We start from the raw sequence: 21814 nt of genomic DNA, 5'->3' as shown, positions 1-21814 counted from the left end.
CTGTCTGACCTTCTTGGTCCTCAGTGAATCCATCAGGAAAAGTGAGTGAAAAGTAACATCTTGCTGAAAATGAGCTGCTGGGTGGAAGCCTCTTGCATCTCCTGTAGGAACAAGCTCTCTGTTGGTGAATTTCTACTGCCCCAAGGCTTCTGTGGACCCCCGCCTCTGCTTGGGCTGGCCCCGCATCTTATGTCACCCATTTTCAACGACGAATATTGAAATTCAGAATTTTTGCAATTATCTGAGTGTACTGTGATGCAGAAAAGACAGCAGGCAGTTTGATACAACAAGGTCCTGCTGGCTAATGAAGCGGCAGAAATCTTCTCTTTATCTCTGGTACTGACCTTCAGTCCCAAGACAAACTCAGGCAGGGAAAAGTAACGTAAAACAGAGAGGGCAGCGATGACGTCGAGTAATTTTTTATTTTCGTCATTTTTTTCATAGTAATGTGACCGGGGGACAGACAGCGAAGCATCCTGACCGTCCCGACGGAGGAGCACTGGGCACTTGTCAGAAGCGGGACACGTTTACTCGGCTGCCCCCTGAGGGATACCCGGGCTCGGCCCGGACAGCCCACAGCCCTGGCAGGGCGGTTATTGAAGCAGATGCGTGTTTAAAACACCGTCTGGCCAAAGTTTCTCCTCCGCAAAGACGCGGCGCCGCACCACAACGCTGCGAGATGGCGGCGGGCGGCCGCCATTTTCCCCCCCCTCAGACCACCGCGCCCCGCCCTGCCCGGCCCAGCTCGGCCCTGCCCGGCCCAGCCCGGCCCAGCCCGGCTCGGGGGCGGTGCCGCCGCCGCCGCGTTGGTTCCTGCTTCCCAGGGAACCCGCGGCGGCGCCCGGCTCCGGCAAGTCCCTCCTCCGCCTCGGCAGTGCGGGCCGCCTCCCCCGGCCGCAGCCTCCTCCGGCCGCAGCGGCGGTGCCCGCCGGCCCCGCGGCGTCCATGGCGGCGGAGCCTCAGCCCAAGGCGTTGACTCGCAAGCCCCTCCTGCTCAACAAAGTGGAGGGCTCGCAGGAGGTGGTGAACATGGCAGCGATAGTGCCCAAGGAGGACGGGGTCATCAGCGTCTCCGAGGACAGGTACCGGGAGCGGGCTTCCACGGGTCTGTCACGGTGGTGGACCAGCACCGCAGGACCTGTCAGCTCCTGCCATCACCGGCTGATGATGGTGCTGGACCACCAGCGCAGAACCCTGCGGTGCTGATCCAGCAGCACCATCCCTGACGAGTGATGGTGGGAGGTGACAGACCACCACCATCACTGCTGTGCCTGCAGACTCCACCGCCGGAGTCCAGGCAAGCCTCAGGCAGTGGTCATGGGGACATGGCTTTAGGCAGCCACATCTGGTGCCAGAGGAGAAGGAAGGAGCTTGGGGCGGGGGTCTCCAGCTTGGTGTCCATCTCTTCCTCGGCTGCTGTGTGGGTCAGGGGCTGGGGCGCTGCTGAAACTTGCAGGACTTGAGTGACTTTTCCTAACGTGGGTAAAATGTGGTTTGAGAGACCTTTGATCACGAGGATTGCAGGGAGGCTGTGGAGATCTTCGACCTTGCCTCAAGATTTTGGTGGCATTGGCTGAAACAGTAGTTTTGGTTCCTGTTTCCCCTCTCCAAACGTTTCAGGGCAATAGTTTAAAAATACCATGTATCGGTGATAAGATCTTGGAGTTAAATCCCGTGTTGTAAGGCTGCCAAAGAGGAAAATGTTCTCAGGCCATTTAGTCGGGCTCTGCGGGGTCTGAGGCTGCCCAGAGGCAGCTCAGTCTCCTCTGAGAGAGCTCAAACTTAATTCAGTTCTGGAGCTGGAGCTTCAAAACTTCATCGTGAAGGTTTTTTCTTTAAAGTAATAACTTAATTTTTTTTTGTGGAGTCCATAAATCTGAAGCAGAGTTTCTTTCCAACTTGGGCTCATCATGTAGCCGGTGTCCCCAGCTTGAAAGACAAATGTTGACCAATGTGAATGTGTTTTGATTCTCAGGTTTTTTTGTGTGTGGACTGTTTCTCTTGGATGCCAGTTATCCTATTGAGTGCCTGCTTTTATGTCTCCGCTAACCTTTAGGAAAACAGTCAGTATTCTTTCATCTTGTCTGTGAGTTACTTTTCAGCTAATTATTGTGCAAATTTAAGATAATTTAAGGTCATCTAAGCTGTTGCCTCCAAGTGAACTTTCACGCCTGATAGCAAAGAGGAACCGAGCTACATAAAACAAGTAGACTGCCAAAGGGGCTTTAAGCAGAGTTTTACATCACTATGGGCTCCCGATTTTATTGTCTTTAGATTTCTAATGAATTTGTTGGGAAGCTGAATCAAGCTTGAGTATGTTTTGGCTCGTTGTAGCTCATTAGGCTTACTTAGGTAATTCTTTTTATCTATGAGAAAGTATTCCTGAAATTAATTTGCTCTTATATAAGTCCCTCTTCCAGTCTCTGTCTCTTGCCACACCTTAGAAAATATAAGTAGCTTCTGCTGTGTTAGAGGTATGAGTTGTTGAAAATAGGTTGATGCTCCAAGATGATACTTCTGTGTAGAGAAAGAAATTGATCAGATATCACCAATAAGTGAGCTGTCAAGTTCAAGAAGCAACTGTTAAAGTGGAAGCCAGGGGTTCCACACTGAGGAACTTGCTTGTTCATAAGCAACCATCCCTCTTCTTTCTTGTTCAAGGACAAGTACGTGGTCTAGGTCAGTTAAGTCCTACTTGCTGGTGACACTGGGTAGAGAGATCTGCTGTTAGTTTTGCTGATAGATGTCTAAAGTTTTGCTGGTGATACAGAATAGTGCTATGGACATTAAAATACTGTAGTAAGTCTGGAGGTTTCCAGGCTATTTTCTTGTTAAAAGGCACTTGCCAGGTAATTTGCCTGCTTGTGAGACTGGTTTGCAGTGTCTTTGAGATGCTATAAGCTACGATCGTGCCTTTTATTTCTTCAGGCATGAAGATGTTGATTGATGGCTTTTTTTTTTTTTTTCTTGCCTGCATTAGCATTTTAATTATAATTTAAATGTTCAGAGTCTAAAACTTACTTGGAAGGAATAGCAGGTTAAGAGTCAAACTTGGAGGTTTCAGGATGGAGTGGAAGCATAGTTAACCAGGCTTTCAATACCTGTGGCTTATGCTTAGGCTTGTGCAGTTCCTCATGGCACCTTTTCCTGTTTGGACCTGCCTTCTAATGTTGGTGTCGACATGATTGTTTAATGGTCTTGGAATGTGGAGAGCTTTTAGATATTCCTGGAAACTGTAAAAGACATTTATAGAGATGTTATCTGTCTCTTGTTAGCTAAATAAATGAGTTTTGGCCATGTTTCCCAGACTGTGATATGTACTGCTCATATGAGAGAAACAGTCTGAAATTTCTGCAGACAACTTCAGCTGGAATTACTTGCCATCTGCAGCATTTGCTCCAGGCTTGGGGAGGACCAGTTTTCTGGAAATGAAGAGGAGGGAATTATCCCTTGGTTCACTGGTTACTGGCTGAACATGTCATTATTGAAGATGCTGAGAGCCTTAGCATACACAACAACCAGGTACAGCTTTAGAGGTTTTCTGTAGTGCATGATGTGGCTCTATACCTGTAAACTCTTCAAAGCAGGAGCTTGGCCTCTAGTCTCTATTTTGTATGGCACCAGTGGGTTTATTTGGTTTAAAAGACACAGAAGTGACTTCAGCTATAGCTTACATTATATAGTATGGATGGGAAAAGAAGGAATCTAGGGGGGCTACATATTTAACTAGATTTTCTAAACTTTATGTAACCTGCAAGGCTGGAGTTTCTTTTCAGTGCACATCACCCATAAGCTTTACCTCTTTTCTCTTCTAGTCACTCACATCAGCTGAACAATATGCATTGTGTTCTAGTCTTAGTTAATTTGGCTAATCCCTTACTAGGGCAAAACAGGATGAGTCTGTACCTCCTTACTGTGCAGCTCACATGCATTGGGAAAGATAAGATGTAATTTTAATTTGTGCTTTTCTTCTAAGGAAAAGGGATGTACCTGTCTAGGCTGGTGAGAGTAAAAGGAATAGTAGCATTTGTTGTCCAAGAATGTATAAATCTATTGTAGGAGTCCTATAAAAAAGAAATCATTAGTTTTCATTCTTGCTCTCTCAGATGCCAGCAAATGGGAGGAATTGACAGGCACATATATCCAAACATGTAGAATCTTCAGTGATCCATAGCATCCAATGCCCTAGTGCTACACATGAGGCTAAAGTGGGATTTTCCTAATGTGCACAGCTGACCCTAAGTTGTCATCAGCTTCCTATGTGTTAAAAGCCTTTGCTACCATTTCAAAATTGCTGAGCGTCCAAGTCTTTTGTTGCCTTCAGAGAGAGATGTGGGTGTTGGGCACCTCTGAAAATTAGGTCACAGGCATGTCAAGTTTAGACATATCTAACTCTGTGCTCCAGAGAAGCTTTAGTATCATTAATCTCACCTGAGCAGGGGGGATACACTGGGAGAAGTGCACTGACTCACTCAGCTATCAGTGTGAGCAGTTTTGCTTGGTCTTGGCACAGTTATGTGTTTCTCAAGATCCTGCTGGTGATGTGAATGGTAACTCAGCTGTGTGTGATCATATGTCACCATGCAAGACTAACAGGAGGGGGCTAGGTGTCATCATGGTAAACTTGCACTTCTCCACTAGGCATCTTTTTTTCCCACTAGCTAGACTGTAGGTGAGGAAATCTTAAACACACGTATTGGTGTAGGCGACTTTCCTGAAAATTATGAATTCTGGTTTGTACCCTCTCCTGGGTACAAGTTCTGTGCTCTCTTCCATCCTATGATCTGCTCAGGTCTTTGGAAACGTAGGTGATGTAGTTAAGAATTGCTCTCCTTAAAGTATTCACAGGAGGTAAAAGCTTTCATAGCCAACTGAAAATTGTAATTTTTTTTTTTTTTTTTAAATTAATTAAATTCTTTATTTATTTTTTTAAAAAACAAACCCCAGATATTTTGGTCTCCTAGAAGGTGACAAAACTTAGGTCAAAAAATATTTTTTTAAAAATAAAGGAACACAGACCTTTGCTTTCTGCACTATATCATCTGTATCATCTTAAGTTCATTTTGAACAGAGATGTCTCAGCTTCTTTTTATGGATGACTGTATAAACAATGAGCCAAGAGTGTTTGTCATGTACCTTCATATTAGTGTCTTCATCTGGCACAGAGAAAACTGCAGAGCTTGTATTGCTAGGTTTGATTTGCAGTTCGAGTTTTTTAAATGAAGATGTGTACTTAAGGTGTTCTCCAAGGCTTTTGGGTACACTTACTAGCAGTCTTTTTAGGGGGTACAAATAATGAATGACCATCTTGTGTAGACTCAATCTCAGCTTTGCTGAACTGATGGTGAACTGAGATTGGAAATGAATCTGTGACAAGAAATGTAAGGGTTGTCTTTGGCATCCTGCTGACATCCCTTCTAGCATGGAGAAGTGTGATCTTTTCATCCTGAAATATACCAAAAGCAATCTTTTGCTCCTTGTGGTTTTCTTGTCCAGATCCAGAACATTAAGCATATAACCTTATAGTTCATGCCTGTGAAATACCTCTAAGAGGAAAGTGGGGTTTTTCTCTTGCTGATGCATCCAGGCAGAATGTGAGGAACCACAGACCCTTGATAAACTCTTCTGTGCTTCCTTTCTCCTGTGGTGGAGTGGTAGAGAGCGATTCCTTTGTGGAGCTTTGGTTGCAACACAGGTTTCCAGTCCTCATCCAAGCACAGGGTTATGTCACTGATGGCCATTCCTCTTTGTGGGTGTTGGTTCACAGCAGAAGTGCAGGTGATGTGAAAACTCATTTTGATGCTGGCTGTTTGTGTATGTTCATTGGTCCGAGCCTGTAGGTTTCACACCCAGGCTATTGCAGCATGAGAGAGATCAAGCAGTACAGAAGGTGTGGATGTTCTTCACAGGTGTAAAAAGACTTGTCTCTGCCTGGAGGTTCTTTACATTTTTTATGAAAACATCAGTCACCAATAAAATTGTCGAGGAGAAATGGAGGAAATCTGCATAAACAGTGCAAAGCTTTGTAAGAGAGGTATTGCCTCAGATGAAACTTGTTTGCTCTGACTTTTTTCAACTAAGTGGATGTGTTGCAACTTGATGACTGTGTTTGGAATAAAGCACAGGGTGGAGGTTAGTGCTGGCTGAGTGAAAGAAATGGATGCTGGCAGGAGGTTTAAGAGAAGGCTGGAGGTCCAAAAGCTCTTGAAATCAGAAATTGTTGGAGATGTCGAAAAGTAACTGTTCCTGATTTGACTAACATGTATCCTCTTGAAATGCTGAAATCCTGGGCCTAAAACATAACATGTTTTACTGTGTCCTTGCTGAGGATGATAAACTGTACTTGGTAACTTGTGGGAGACCTTGCAATCCATTTGTTTAACCCCTTGTGGCGCTTTGTTCCACCAGGAGATGACTTGAAGTCTGTCAAAGCCTGCATTTACCTTTCCTTATGATGCTCCCTGCTAAGTGTTTAACGTCAGCTGAAGATTTAAAGCACAGGCACCTGTCTTTCTGATTTGAGCTATCCTGCAGCTCTAGCTCATGTAGGTCAATGCATAAATTGCTGCAGCTCCTGCAGTTGTATCAAGTTAATGTCTTAGCTGCAAGGTGGCAGCTACAAAAATGTGATGTGATGTGGCTTGGATCAGGACATGGACAGACCCAGTTTCATCAGCACAGTTGGGCATGAAAATGGAGCAGAATGACAAATGCTGGAGTATTTTAGAGATTCAGTGGTTTTTACTCATGTTTTACTCTGTTTTAGAGATTATTCTTTATAGAAAAGATGTAGATGCATCTATTGTATCTTACAAGCTATATTTGGACCAAAATTTGTTACAGTTTCCATTTGCCTTCTGGTAGCTTCTCTTTCTGCCAGTTGCTGAACAAAGCTCTTGAGTTGCAGCAAGTTTCAGGATGGTGCATCTACTTCCCCTATTAACGAGTTCTCATTTTAATTCTTGTCTTCCCTGACCCCGTCTTAATTTCAGCAGCATCTGCTTACACAGAGACTGATCTTTCAGCAGCGTGTCTCATGTCTGTTAGGCTTGGGTGACCTTCCCCTGCAGTTTCTCCAGTTCTGCAGCTGAGCAATGCTCCTTACTGAGAGGGACACACAATGACACTTCAGTGTGTGCCCTGCAGCCCCTGGAAGAAAAAAGATTGCTGATTATGGAGTATGTACAGTACAGTGCCAGCATATAACTAAAAATGTATTGTTGCAGGAAAACTCTTTGAGTTTTTTTTTCCTAAAGCTAAAGATGGCTGGAGAAGGCAGTGATGCTGCAGAGTTAGATGGCTGCAATACCTTAAAATAAAGGTATTGCAACAGTTTTGAAGCTACCAGGCTAGTTTGTTAAGGCTGGCCTCACTGAGGGTCACTTGGCAGACTGAAAATCTCAAATGCATGTGACATTGCAGCACAAATAACACACAAAGTTGTAGCACAAGAGAACTATGTCAGCCTGGTAAGATTTTGGTTACTGAAGCTTTCTCTTTCCTTCTTTCCAGTTGCACCAGTTCCTGGATGGTATCTGCAGACAGTGAACTGTGCACAGGTTTCCCAACAACATCTTTCAACCATGTGATAATAACATGCAAGACAAATGTTTTATTAAAGTGGCATGAGGGTTTTTTTTTCTTTTGTTTTTTTTGTTTTTTTAAAATGTTGCTTGCAACAGTGTTAAGAGAACAAGTGGGAAGAGTAAGATAAGAGGGTGTAATGCAGGCACACACTGCTCCTGTGCTCGGGAGCTCTAAAAGCTTCATAAATGATGTGCAATTTTCCAAGGAGAGCAACTGGCTTTTGCACAAGTGTCTTATGTACATCACTGTGTTCTGGGCCTTGTAAACTCTTGGACATTGAAAGACTATTTACATAAAAGCACTCCAGGATCCATGTTTATTTGCTTCGCCCATGGTGCTTCTGTCATACACCTGACAGATACGAGTGGTTTATATAAAACTCTGCCAGTGTCTGCATATATTTACTCAGGGATTTGATGAGAATTGCAATAGTCCCTGGTGTATGTTGCTAAGATGAGCCAGAAGCAGCACAGCTGTTTCCCTCCTCCATATGGTGTGAGGGAGTGGTGGATGCAGCTGTGATGCTGCAGGATGCAGCAAGTTGAGATGGGCACCATGGGAGGGGATGGGAACAGTGGCTGTGGGGTGCTAGGAATAGCCACACACAGCAGGATGCATCCTGTTCAGCAGAGCCTTGTCCTGCAGGGCTCATTTCAGGAAAGAGAAAATAAAACTTCCTTCTTTATACTTCGGTGAGGTGAAGTATGAGATGCAATAATTGGGGAAACTATTAAATAAGTATCTACACAGGGATGGGAAGTACCCCAGCAAGTAAGTTGGGTGAGTGGCTGGAGCAAGCCTGAAGCAGGAAAAGGTCAATTTTGGGAAAGGAGAAGCTGGAGAGGACAAGTTTATCAGGCAGTCCTCCAGGGAGGGGTCTTTACCTAATCACAAAACCATATGTATCTCACAGGGTTCTTCATATGTCACAGTCTGCATGCCTTGAAATTGTGCATAAGAAACTGTCAGATTGGATGTTATTTGGGTACCAGAAAACCAGTACTAAATTTGTAAGTTAGACTGTGCTGAAATTTTAGATAGATAAAACACTGCCTTCGTCCTTATAAGAGGGAGAACAGTTGTGGAGGCTGGGTTAAAAAAAATGGTGTTTTAATTTTTTCTCTGAGTTAGGCTCCAGGAAATAGTGTTGTGTAACTAACCTTGGCCAGACTTTGAACATATGGCTTTGCTTGTCATACCATGTGTACTCAGCTCTTAATTTAAGTTTTTCGGGGAACTCTTACGATTTTGAGCACTGAATTGAAGGCAATGCCAAAGCACAGTTCTGGGTAGAAGAGCTTTGCTCTTCTACTGCCAAGTTGACTGAGAAGTTTGGTCTGAAGTTACCTTATATTCTTCAAATCCTGTACCATTTGCTCTTACTATGAGGTAAGAGATCAATATTCCTAGCAGAGTAGGCAGCAGGCAATACTTGTGAGGCCTACAGGTCTGTGATAGTCATTTCCTGAGGATCCACATCCCATTGAGAGAAAGGGTTGTCCTAATGTAAATTAGCCTATTTTGTCACCAGGGTGAATTATCTGGATTAGAATTATCTGAATTCAGGTGAACAGAGCAAACACAGTGCCCTGTCTTGAAGGATATGGAGAGAAGATCCTTGCCTTGCCTGTGTTTTGAATATGACAGATAATGAGATTCTGCACCTCCACCAGTGAGTGCAAATTTGATAAATTTACCTTTGCCTTCAAATTTACTTAACTAATAAAAACAAAACAAAGTCTTAACTGTATTCTTAATCAGCTGGTACATCTCCCTTGTGGGGTGCTTTAGGGTCTTACAGTGAACAGCTTTTATTTTTTTTAAAAAAAACCAACTCTTGTAAGGCCTAATAATGATTTGGTGCTCAAGCTTTTACATTAGCTAAGCAGGTAATAAGGTATAGCAAAACCATAAATACATTTAAGCTAACTAGAGGATGCTCCCATGCTAGAGGATGGGAGATGAGAAGGGCTTTTTGGTGTTGGTTCAGTTAGGTATATCACTATCCTCCTAGTACAATGGTTTCAAGATTTAGATACATGTGTACCAGCAGTCTCCATCTTTCACACTATCTAGCTTATCCATAGCTTGGAATAAAAAAGATAAAGGCAGTGACTGAAAGAGGAAATCCAATAGGGTTATTGTGAAGCAAGATAAGATGAAGCAGGTGAGCTCTGAAATACAGTCTGTTCTGATACTTTCCTTCTTGTTGCTGTTTAGCCTTCCTGTAGCAGTACAGCAAAGCTTATCTTGTAGATGTTTCCTCTGATTTGGATGCTTCTCCAAGAACATATATGCTGAGGTTTCTCCCCTGGCAGATGTTGGCTGAATCACAGAATCACAAAATTGTCATGGTTGAAAAAGACCTCTAAGGTCCCCAAGTCCAACTCTCATTCCAGAAAAAATTACCATGCCCTCTAGACCCTTCACCAGCTTTGTTGCTCTTCTCTGGACATACTCCAGCACCTCAATGTCCTTCTTCTAGTGAGGGCCCCAAAACTGAACACAGCGTTCAAGGTTTGGCCTCACCAGTGCTGAGTACAGGGGCATGATCATTTCCCTTCTCCTGCTGGCCACACTGTTCTTGATACAGGCCAGGATGCTGCTGGCCTTCTTGGCCACCTGGGCACAGTGCTGGCTCATGTTCAGACAGGTGTCAGTCAGCACCCCCAGGTCCTTTTCTGCTTTTCAGCCAGTCTTCCCCAAGCCTGTAGCATTGCATGGGCTGTTCTGACTGAAATGCAGGACCTGGCACTTGGCCTTGTTCGGCCTGGTACAGTGAGCCTCAGCTGATCAATCCAGTACTATAGGGTTGAATTCAATATCCTGTAAGGTGTTTGCCTATATGTGTGTTTCTGGGCCAGTTTATTACACAAAGATCCAGAAAGCATTGCCTTTTTGTTTAAAAGAGTTTCCCTGTATCTCTTCTAAGAGTTATATGTTGGAAATTTCAGGAACCTCAGGGCTGAGAAGCTAGAAATGACAGCTTACATATTATTTGTAACTAGTCTGCACCCATTTTGCATATGTGCAGAACTGTCTTACCTGTAAATATTTTGTTCTTGATCTGTTATTAAGCTGTATATTCTCACTCCCTTACTCATGCCTGTTTTTCTGTTTGATACACGGTTAATGTCTCCCATCTCAGCTCTGTGGTTTGCCCAAGCACACGTGGGTTACAGTGTTAACCAACAAGTTGTTCAAATTGACATCATGAAGGCCTTTACAGCAGCCTCTGAATGGCATGGGATGAAAGTAAAAATTCAGAGAGGATGCTTTGTGCTTTGATGGTAAGGACACAGCCTGTGGTTCAGCCTAGCTGTTCCTGCAGGCAGGGTTGACTGAAGACAGCAGCAGCATTTTGATGGCAGGGGAGACACCTCCAGACTCACAAATCATGCCTTTTCTTCACTGGTCATTTCAGCAGCTTCACCAACAATAAGCTGCTGGCAAAAGCTGGTTGTGTTTCTGCAGTTACTGGAAGTTCAATAGGAAATCTCATGCCTGTGGTGTTCTCCAGCCTCAGGCAGACAGATCTTGTGCCTGCTCCTGACCTCTTGCTCCCATTGCTTCCAGCTCCTGTGGTACAGGAGTCCTTGGCTGGCAGCAGCCTCCTTGTAGCCTGCTTTCTGCTGGCCAGGAGCTCGTGGGGAGATGGAAGGACCTTTGCTGAAGAGCCCTGCATTTGGCTTCCAGAGATGAATGATTGCTGCGCTTTTCATATGCCACAGTAATTGTTTTCTTTATCAGTATCTGCTTCTGCCTGTGCTTAAAACTGGAGTTCAAATTAGGGCAGTGTGTTAAGTGCTGAAAGGGGGAAGAGAGAACTAAAGTTGACCCCATATTAATTGTGCCAAGTGGGGAGGGTGAGAAGATAATGTATCTGTCAAACCAAAATCAACTTTAGCTTTATTTTACCATAGGTCTGGACTAAAGTTATTTAATACCTGGAATTAAGAAGTTGATGCTTTTTGCTGCAGTCAAATTATGCGTTTATTCTGTTCCATTGAGCCCTATTTTATGTCTCATTCAGTCAGAATAACTACAATTAATCTCTCAAAGACCATGTTGGGTCTACCAGAACCTTGCCTGGGCCAGTCTGTGTGCTTCTTTAGCAGATAAGATTTTTAGCACTATCTGATGAGCAAAAGCCTGTCTGATACTACGTTATGTTTTCTGGGTTGTGTTGCATGTGATGTCAGTAGTAAGAGGAGTTTTGGGGACTGCTTTAGCTGCCATTGGTAGCTAAGAGTGGACAAATGCTGGATTTCTTCAGACAGGAGAAAGCAGGGAAAGCAGTTAGCTTAAACATTGGCCCAGTGTGTTACATAGCAGGGGTTGGTTACACAATGTATAATGCACTAATGTATAATGCACAATGTATAATGCACTAATACATTTCCAAAGAGGAGCACACTCTCTTCCCCTCAGGAAATGAATCAGAGTTCATAAACAAATCTCTTCTCACTAACTTCTGCAACTGGCAGTGAGTGGGAACAGATGAATCCACCATCATGCTTTCAAAATATCTACTAGCAAATGATCCTTCCAGACTTCAGAAGTGTCATCAGTTCAGTCTCATACAAACACTGACGGAATCTTCAGGTTCACACTCTGGTTCCTGTTGTTGCTTGGTTTATTTGTAGCCAAAAAGCAAAAGGACATCAAATTTTGGAAAACTCGCTGGAGTGCTTGAAGTTCTGCAGAACCCTGAGCTGCAGTGCACTGGCAGGTGAGGAGCCCCATTGAGTGAGATGGGCTGTATCAGGGATGCCCTCTCAGCCTGGCTGCAAGCAGGGTTTCTGCAGGCTACACAGCTGTGGATCCTCCTCTGGGGAACATCTGGGACCTGTTATTTGGGCCCTCTTTTCCCCTTTGTATGCTCTTTATGGTTGGTTGTATGGTGGGGAGTATGTGACCATCAGGAAGGTAGTAAATCCCACAGTAGCTTCTACCACTTCAAATTCCAATGCTTTTGAAGTAAAAGATTGAAAGCAAATGTAGGGTTTTTTTTTTGTTAAGCAAGGAATATGCTATAAATACTTGTGAGCATGGTCCTTAACTTTCTAGTGGTTAACTTTTCCTCAACTACTTTGGCTAAGCTGTATTAGATACCAGAAAAAGCAGTAGGGAAAGGAAGTTATGAATATATTGATTGTTGAAAAAAAATACACATACTGTAGTGTCTGAAAATGAATGAACGTTATCAGAATTCTAAAAGCTTCTCTGTGATTTAGAATGCTGTTCCTTCTTCTTTCCCTCCTCCCCAGTAGGTTCTTTGTTAGAGACGAGATAAGCTTGGTCAGGATTTCCATAATAAATTTTCATTAACAGGAAGTCAAGCCGAGAAAGAAGTCTTCATCCCTTACTTGTTTCATCCACAGCATCCTTTTGGTCAGAGCTTACATTCTTTCTTCTGAAAACCTCTTGACTTAAGAACTCTCTTTTGAGTATTTAGGAAAGAACATCATTGTCTGCTTTTTATGAGGTGTGAACACAGTTGCCTGAACAGCCCAAGGACTGCAAATGTTGAGGTCACCAGCAGGAATCTTGGATAAATCTTGGCCTGCCTCTGTCAGTGTCTCCTGTGGTATTTTCTTAGCTCTAAAACTGAGCTTATGTTCACATGTGCTTTTTGACATGAACAGACACTTTTACATAGCTTAAAGAGCCAGGTTCTTTTAGAAACAACTGTAATTGTTATTCGGGTCTTCATCACAAAACCTTGGCTATTAACTATGTAGGCAAATGCTTTGTATACAAATTGATACGGGAGAAGTAGATAAATAACCATTTTGACAAAAATTCTGGGTGCTGGAAAAGCAAATGACACGGGTAATTGCTTAGTGATCTGTGCTTGAGTGTTTTGCATGTGGGTTAAAATGTCCAAACAGTGGTTTCAGAAATCAGTGTGTGTGTATGTATTGATGCTCAGACTCAGTGGAATTCTTCCAGAAATAAATGGCACTGCCTGTGTTTGCAGGCAGGTGCCTGATTTAAAAGCCAGACATTGTGGTGCTGTGAAGCATTATCCTGGCAATGGTCATCTTTTTGTTTTAAGTTTGATTTCCCTTTATGTTTGTGTGTGATGACTCTATTTAAGCCAGGTATTGCTGTTTATTCAGTTATTAGTGCCTTTACATTGACCTTAGGCTAATAAAAATGGGAAAAAGTGGGAAAATATGGACCACCTTGGGATATCATTGTGTTGAACAAGGTAAAAAGAAAGCAGGGCTTTTGTGGGCAGAGACAGCAAACCCCTTGTTGTTCTGACTTTCCAGTTCTTCTAAACAGGCCCAGTATTGCACAGGGTGGTGCACATAGGGCAGGCAAACTTCAGTGGGATCAGGACTGTTCCCCTTTTCAACAACTGTGTGAATGAGCTGGGAGTGATGGGCAGCTGAACTTGGAGCCAGTTGCTATAATGACTGTATTTCTAATAAATTAAATAGCACAAGGGTAAGTATTCAGGCACGGTGATCTGCCTGGCTGTACCTTATTGGTTTTGGTACCAGGCATTTTTTTTTCCACGAGCCAATTCACTTAGTGTCAAAAAATTCTCATACAGGGTTTCAGAGTCAACTGGGGCCAGGGACCATTCCCAGTATAAAGCTTGGATGTTGCTGCTCATTTCTATGCCATGTGGCCTTGATGTCAGTCTGGTCCCAAGCCTGTATCAATTATTATTCTAGGTGTGTTTCACATCTCCAGGACACCTGGATCATGTGGCTGTCCCTGTTGCTTGGGAGTCAGTTTGCCTACAGGATATTGGTTCTGTGATTTAGAAAAAATAAAACAAACCCAAAACCATCAAACTAAAGTGCTGGTTTAAACAAGATGCAACCCTTGAAACTGGTCTGCCTGTAAACAATTCTGCTAGTTTGAGATCTGTAAAATAAATTTTAAAAGCCTAAATATATATAAAATATATAAAAGCCTAAAATACCAAAAATAGTTTGAGATTCTTAAGACCAGCTTCAGATGATGTCCAGGGAAGGGCAGCTCTCCCAGAGCTGCAGCACTGAGCTGCCACATTCCTGCATGTGGCACCGGCCAGCAACCCACAGAGCCACAACCAAGGCTGGGACCCAGCTGGAATGCAGAAGTGGCACTCATGGCCTCTCTTGCCACATCCTCTGGTCAGACCTCTGTTCATTTGCTGCATCGCCAAGCATTGGACTTGTCACCTGTGTTGGGTACACATTCTTCAGCAGCCATCAAGATAAATTTGTCTCCACAGCATTTGCTTCTGACACCCTGGGAAATATCTTTGATGGGTGTGAGCAGAGCATTGCTTCATCCTGTCCTGTGGTTCTGGGATTCAGGACATGAATGTTTCCTTACATGCCACCTTGTTCCCTGCTTAGTCTGTCTTGGGGTAGCATTCTCCCAGTGGCCTTGGTGCCACTGCAGCTGCACTGTGACTGCACCATGTACTGCCAGTAGAAGAGCCCAGGAGCCAGATGTGATAACTATAATGGTCCCTCCACTGTTTCAGGCAAGGATGAAAGCTCTGGTCCTGTATTTTTGAAGTCATAGAACAGTGCTAAGCTGTAGTAATTACCAGTTTTGAAATACAAGCCACTAATTGGCTACCCCCTCTAACACATATGTAATTAGGTGTTATGTGCTGAAGAGAGAATTCTTCATTGAGATGATCCATGTGTCGAGGAAAGCTTGGAGAAGATCAAGGGAGTTCAGAGACCCTCTCCTCATGGAGACGTTACCTAAGCTTTTCATCTTTGGGAAGACCTTTTCTCATAGAAATTACATTTCTTCTCCTTTCAGTCGTTTAAATACTTGAAACAAGTTGGCATTTGGTTGTCGCAAACCTTACTCCAAGCATTGTTTTCCATCCATACATCCTTTCATGTAACCAAGGCTTCAATAAGACCTTTGGTGTTACTGCCAAATGACTATAGAAAACTCTAATCTGATAGATTGTATTAAAACTTAAAGGTGGTCAGAAGATAAAAAACTTGAATTTCCTAGTAAAACTGGTGATGCCACTAAGGAACCAAGAAGAGGAAGTGTTTCTACTTCAATAGCTTGTGAGCTTTTCTACCTGAGAAAAGTGGAGGAAACTTCATGTACAATAATTAAATTATCCCTTTAAAGCACATTTGCAATAGAAAGCACAGTACAGTTGGAGATGCTTGTTCTGTAGCTTGTGTAGATCTTTCTGCCTTGTCCACTTTATCTGCCACTGATAATGTAACAGAAGTTACACGTGGTGTTGTGCAAAGGTTTGTAGTGAGAAACTCTCACCTCTATAATCTTGCATAGCTTGTTTTTGTACAACGTGTTTCCATTTGGGTGTCTGGTTGAGGATTCACATGATATTTATCTCAGTACTTTTGTTTGTTTGTTTTTTGTTTACCCACTGAAGGGGGGGACACTGATGTGTCTCCCCTTCCTTAGGAGGAAATAAACTTGCTTTTGTTTCAATATATAAACAAACACTATAACAATCACAGTTGGTTTCATCCTGCTCCAGTTTGTTGCTGACCTCATTGTGAGCAGGATCAGATGAATCAGGCAAGCACTTAAGTGCAGCTGATAATTTGCATTCCTGGAGAAGTGCATCTACAGCTGCTGTGGGAGGCAGAAGGATGGGATGTAGGCATCCCTGAGCTTTCACTGCCATAGTAATTGGTGTGGAGCCAGAAGATACAGGCTGGATGCAGCAGCATCCTTGTTCTCACCCTTCTTGGTGTGGTGCTGCCTGGTGGCAGATGCTTTCTGCTCCTGCTCCTCACCTTGGCCTAAATTGCTAAGCTGGGTTTTATGTTTTGGAGTCAGGTTCTCCAGTGGTGAGGAGTCTTGGGCTTCCTCATCCTTCACAGTTTGAGAGAATTTATATGCTCTAGTTTGACACCTCTTGCATGAGGTGTCTTGTTGTAGGAACCTTTCGTGTTTACTCCTTTTCTATGAAAAATTTCTTGTTCAGTTTTTAATATGATTTTAATTCTTCTCAGGGTTGTCAGTCTGAACTTATCCACTGATATGGGTCCTCTGGTACTGAGGGAATACTATAAAGTTATTTTTGCCCAGCCTTAAGATGTTACAAGATTACAATTCTTTTGTAAGGTCCAAGATCAAAGGATCAACCAAGCAAAGAGATTTTCCTTAGGACCATGTGTACTTTGAATACCCAGGACATAAAGGTTTTATGACAATACTTATAGTATTTTTACACATAATCTGCTGCTTTTGCTGTACCACGAGATTGCACTTTCTCCAGACCCAAGCAGAAATTCTGCTCAGCCTCCATTGCATCAAATCTTATGGAAACAACAATTTCAACCAGGTACTGAGGGAGATAAAAGCAGAATTGGAGTGAAATAAACTTAAATTATGAATAACTCTCGATTATGCAGAAGTAACATTAAAATAAACAGAACAAAATGTCTAGTTTGGCTCCCTTTCCTCTTATGTAACCAAATTGAGAATTGTTTCCTGAAATCACAGATCAGAGTGACACCAGCATTACCATGTGGCCATGTGTTTTGGTTATGTACAATCAGAGAACATATTAGGCAATTGAAGGGAAAATAAATCAGTTGCTGAAGCCCAAGTAGAAATGGGAAGTTCCTTTGTAGTAGGAGGGAGCATATGATTATTCATCCTGACTTACAGAGGATTTTAATTCTTGCTCAGTTGGTGCATATCCAGTCTCAATGGTATGTTGCTTGCTGCTGGAGCTGACTGCTTCATCTTTGATAAATTTGTATAAGTGGCTGATGCTGTAAGCACTTAGCAGGTACCATGAATTCTGAGTCTCCTGGGGAGAAAATGGCCAGGCTGATGTTCATCCTACCAGTGACCTTGTATCAACTTTAATTATTTACTCCCTTGGACTCGTATTTGAGATTTGATTCCGGGGAGGGTGTTGTCAGTTCCTGCATGCTCAGTAGATCTTAGAGCTTACTTTGTTCTCCTGGTTGATCTCTTTTACAGCTATGTTGTTACGGAGTAAAATCCAGTGTCATGAGGCAGAAGTTTGGAAAACAGGTGCCAGCCCAAATCAGGATTGCAAGAGTTATGCCTGGATCTGGGGAGGAGGTGGAGTTTCATACATCTTTTTGGCATTTTGCATTGGTTGGCTTGAATTGCCACCTTTAATGAGAGTCCCATTTCTGAGAGTCCCATTTTTGAGTATCTGCTTCTCTAGTGGGCACAGTGCTGCTCCCAGACCTGGGTACTCACCTCGGACCTGCTGGTGTTTGGTACCCCTGTCTCTAAGTTCTCTTTTGAAGCTGGCTCATGGTGCTGCTTTCTGCACCTGTCCAGGACTGACTTGGAAGCATCTCAGAGGCCTGGTTTTCAGTTTTGACTAATATTAATATTTTGTAAATATTCTGTAAACAGAACTGAGTTTGAATCCATGGTGTGTGTTTATTTATTCAAAAGGTATGCTTCCTTGATTAAAGAAAAAAAAGTTTTATTCTTGAGACTTGGTAGTAGCTTGACTGAAACTGGGGAGGGAGCAAGAGGAGGAACTTGTTAAGGTCCAGTGCTGAGAACTGAAACTTTCCATGAGCACTCGCTCCCTGAAAAATTGTGCCATGAAAATGTTTTTTTTCAAGTACTAATTTTGTAGTATGCGGTTGGGAAAGATCACTTGAAATTGAGTTCAGATAGTCTCAGTTGGTCATTACTTCCTTTTTCAAACTACTGTTTATTTTCCTCTATGCTTTGTTTTGCAATGATAGATAATGAACCTTTGTTTGCCTTAATGCAGAAAACAAAGTAATCCTGTTAACAGGAAACTGATAGAGCCTAATGGACTTAGTGTCCCAGGCAGCAGAGCAAGAATGTTCTATGTATGAGGTACTGAGGTACATGCAAGTGCATTATGTAGAGAAACCTTAATGTAGGAAATACCTTCCATGTTAGATACTTGGAAGTTACACACAGGGAAATATTCATTTGTTGAGTGCAGCTGGAAGAGTTTTCACTACCACATCCATCACCACCTCAGTGCTTCATAAATGCCAAGTGTGAAGCTGGACTTCTTCCTTCATTCTGGGGTAGGACTGACCTCAAGCACAGGCTTCTTGACTCCCCACTATTTGGAGTGTGGGGAGAGCCTTAGGGTTTGAAATGTTTGTACTCATCCCGTTGCCTTAATTTTGATAGATTTATTACTAAAATATTGTGTTTCAGTTTTCTTTACTAGGGGTTACTGAACTGGCTGCTGTCCTTAACTGCAGGCTTTGCATCAGTCAAACTTTATAACCTGCTCCCTACTGCTTCTTGTCATTCATGTATTATCTCTAACACAGGTCCTCTCAACTCACTCTTTCCTTTCCTTGCCTCATCCTTTGGTGGCCTCATCTTATCAATTTGAAATTCAGAGGAAGGACAACTGCCTCCTTCCTGCATGAACTCTTGGAGCAGCAGCACATTCCTGCTAATGCTGACTCCCATTAATACCAATATCCAACAGTCATCTGATAGTAAGTCAAGTGGGGCAGCTTGGATCAGGAAAAACACTGGCACCAGAAATCTGATAAAAAAACATCTTGAGCTTTGGTGATGTGAAAGGTGTTTGGCATGTTTAGCAGTTTTTATCTGCCTTCTGAAAACCTGCAGTACCTACTGTATTCTTCTGTATTCCAGCACCTCTTTCCTACCAGCAGCCTGTAGTGATCCCTATTTTATTGTTTCTTTTTCTTGTTTTTAACCTGTTTAAATAGTATTAAAATACATTCAGTTGTTTTGAATAACTTAGAGACAGTGAATGTGTGATGTCTCTCAGACATTAAAGAGTAGAGAAATAGAAATCAAATGGGAAGAGATCCGTTCCTTTGCAGTGAGGTGGAGCAAATGGCAATATTTGCCTTTGTCTCATTGCTTCACAACCATGTTTGGCTTGGTGAGGAAGGGGACAACAGCTGCTTTAGCAGGTATGTGGGCTATGTCTGCAGTTGCTTGAGGGTGCACAAGTGCTGAAGGCTTGCTGTTGCCAAGGAGAGGTGACCTTGGTAGGCTGGTACCTGCTGGTTAATGTTTTTTTTTCTGAAAACAGGAGAACTAGGATGCAGAAGGAAGTATCTGCACCTTTTCCCCCCACACACATGGATTGAAAGCTTACATTCTTGCAAATAGTGTGGGTATTTTTAAAAGGCCAAGTCTAGCAGGACTTGTAAATCACTGTCAGCCCTTGCTGAACCTGACTGCTGGAGCTAAAACTCTGGGGAGAGAAATAGCACGGTTGAAATGTGCATAAAAATGAAGGGGGCCAGAGGATCAAACAGTGTGGGATGGCTGAGAGAACTGATCAGAGTGCAGAAAAATGTCTCTAAGCTTATAAGTCTGCTTTGGAAGCAGACTACTGGACTGTCTTCTTTGGTTCCTATGTCTTAAGTGACCAAGTGACCCCACTTACTGATCAGCTACCAGGAAAACTGGGATGTAGCTCTCCAGTGTTTAGTGACATCTAATTAGCATGTCACTGCTGTATCATGAGCTCTTTTTTTCCTCCTTCAGAAATACTTTCCCTTCAAAAGCTTAATCAAGCAAAACTATTAAATGTTCTAGTTAAAAAAAAAAAAAAAAAAAAAAAAAGCAATAGTAAAAGTAAAGACAAAACCTTGGTGTTTCTGACTTATGTGAGTGAAGCATATTTTAAAGGTGCAGTGCCAAAGGGAAAAAGATGCATTTCTGAAATGGTCTGATTGTTGCATTTCTAAGAGCCTTTTTTTATCTGCATACTGTGCAACACAGATGAAAATTTGCATGTATTTCCAAAATAACCCATTTGTTCACTGCAGTGCTCAAGGTCGTAACTGTTGTGGGTCCTTCTTGTAAAGTTGCTGTTCCTGTTTATTGGCATTTGGAGCAAGCTGTCCAGCTGATCTGTTTTAGGGGCCAGATCCTGTCCTCGGGATAGCTTTGTCTAATATCCTCTCCCTCCAACTGGAATAAAATTTGATGAATTGTCAACTGCCACTGGTCTCTGAGTAAATTATTAAAATCCTGCCCTCCATGTGTGTTGCCATCTCCAAATGCTCAGGAGTTGGGACATCTCTGAAAGTAAACTGCTTAATCTGCTGCAGATTGTTAATTATTTACATTGCTTGATATCTGCTCACAAATTGTGTATATTCCTCCAAAGCTCACTCTGTGTGTCTGGTAAGAAGACACAATTCACTTGTATTGGATATGGCATGTGGAAGAGACTTCCTGGACTGTTGGCTTGTTCCACCTGAGTATTTTCAGGGTGTCTCAGATACCGTAACAGGAGGGTGGGAGGAGGAACTGCTTGACACAGCATAAACATAGGAATTTTTAAACAAAAAAAGTGGGTTTTAGTTTGTGGGAAGTGTATATCCTGAGGTAACAGGAGGTGTTGTCTCAGCCTTTTTTCACAGTAGCTTAATGGTAGATGTGAAAAGTTGTTCCTTCTCTTCCTGCCCTGTCTGTAAGAAGCAATCCTATCTGACCTGTGCATAGTGAAGCCAGAATTACAAACCCAGTTTAATTTTTCAGGAAGTGCTGAGCCTGCAAGGCAGTGGGCTCATAAAGGACCCTTCTCTTATTTACTGCCTTTACCCCATTTCAGTTCATTTTTTAGCCTGGCAGATGCTGTGAGCAGGTTTTATGCTTTAACTAATAGCACAAGGATTTGCTTGTCCCCTGTAGGTGGTCTCTAGCTGCCTTTGGTCTTGTATAACCATTTAAAATCTGATGTCCTCTGCCAAGGCCAGTGATAGCTCTAGTCTGTGTTAATCTGCTGCCATCCTCTGCTTTCAACAGCCCTCAATTAGCCCCAAGTTATCACTTCAGACAACGTCTTCACACTGTCCATGCCTCTGCTAACTAATAGTCCAGATCTCTGAATGAAGTGGCATGGAACAACCTGTGTTTTCTGTGCATGCAACCCCTATGCATGTAACTCAGACCACTGTGAAAATATTATTTAACTCCAAGGTCAGTGATGTGTAGTTGTCTTGGTTAACACTAAGTTATCCTTTCCTGGAGAGAAGCCTTACAAATCATCCTCTTGTTACTAGTAGAATATCTGAGTCTCTCCTCATCTTGACTCTCCAAATCTTTACTTGGATTGGGATTGCCTGATTTGCAGACTGTAGTTACAGGCTCAGCACCATCCTGGACATGCTGGGGATGGGTGGTACAGTGCTTACACACAGCTCTGCACAGTGCATGCTCTGCTTTTCCTACCTGCAATGTGCTGTGCTGCTGTTGTAGGCCAGCTCTG

At 42.9% G+C, this 21814-nt stretch overlaps 1 protein-coding gene across 1 annotated transcript in view; it reads left to right on the top strand.

Annotated features, from left to right (window-relative positions):
* The first annotated feature begins 790 nt into the window (after positions 1-790).
* WDFY2 (WD repeat and FYVE domain containing 2) overlaps positions 791-21814 on the top strand; it is a 61130-nt gene continuing 40106 nt past the window's right edge. Inside the window, exon 1 of the mRNA XM_071738656.1 lies at positions 791-1082. Coding sequence (XP_071594757.1) covers positions 946-1082 — 137 coding nt within the window. The 5' untranslated portion in view covers positions 791-945. The remainder of the gene's footprint in view (positions 1083-21814) is intronic.

This window comes from Heliangelus exortis, chromosome 1 (genome assembly GCF_036169615.1).
Source record: "Heliangelus exortis chromosome 1, bHelExo1.hap1, whole genome shotgun sequence".
NCBI lineage: Eukaryota > Metazoa > Chordata > Aves > Apodiformes > Trochilidae > Heliangelus > Heliangelus exortis.
Note: the sequence above shows the minus strand (reverse complement) of the source record. Positions and strands in the feature narration are given on the sequence as shown.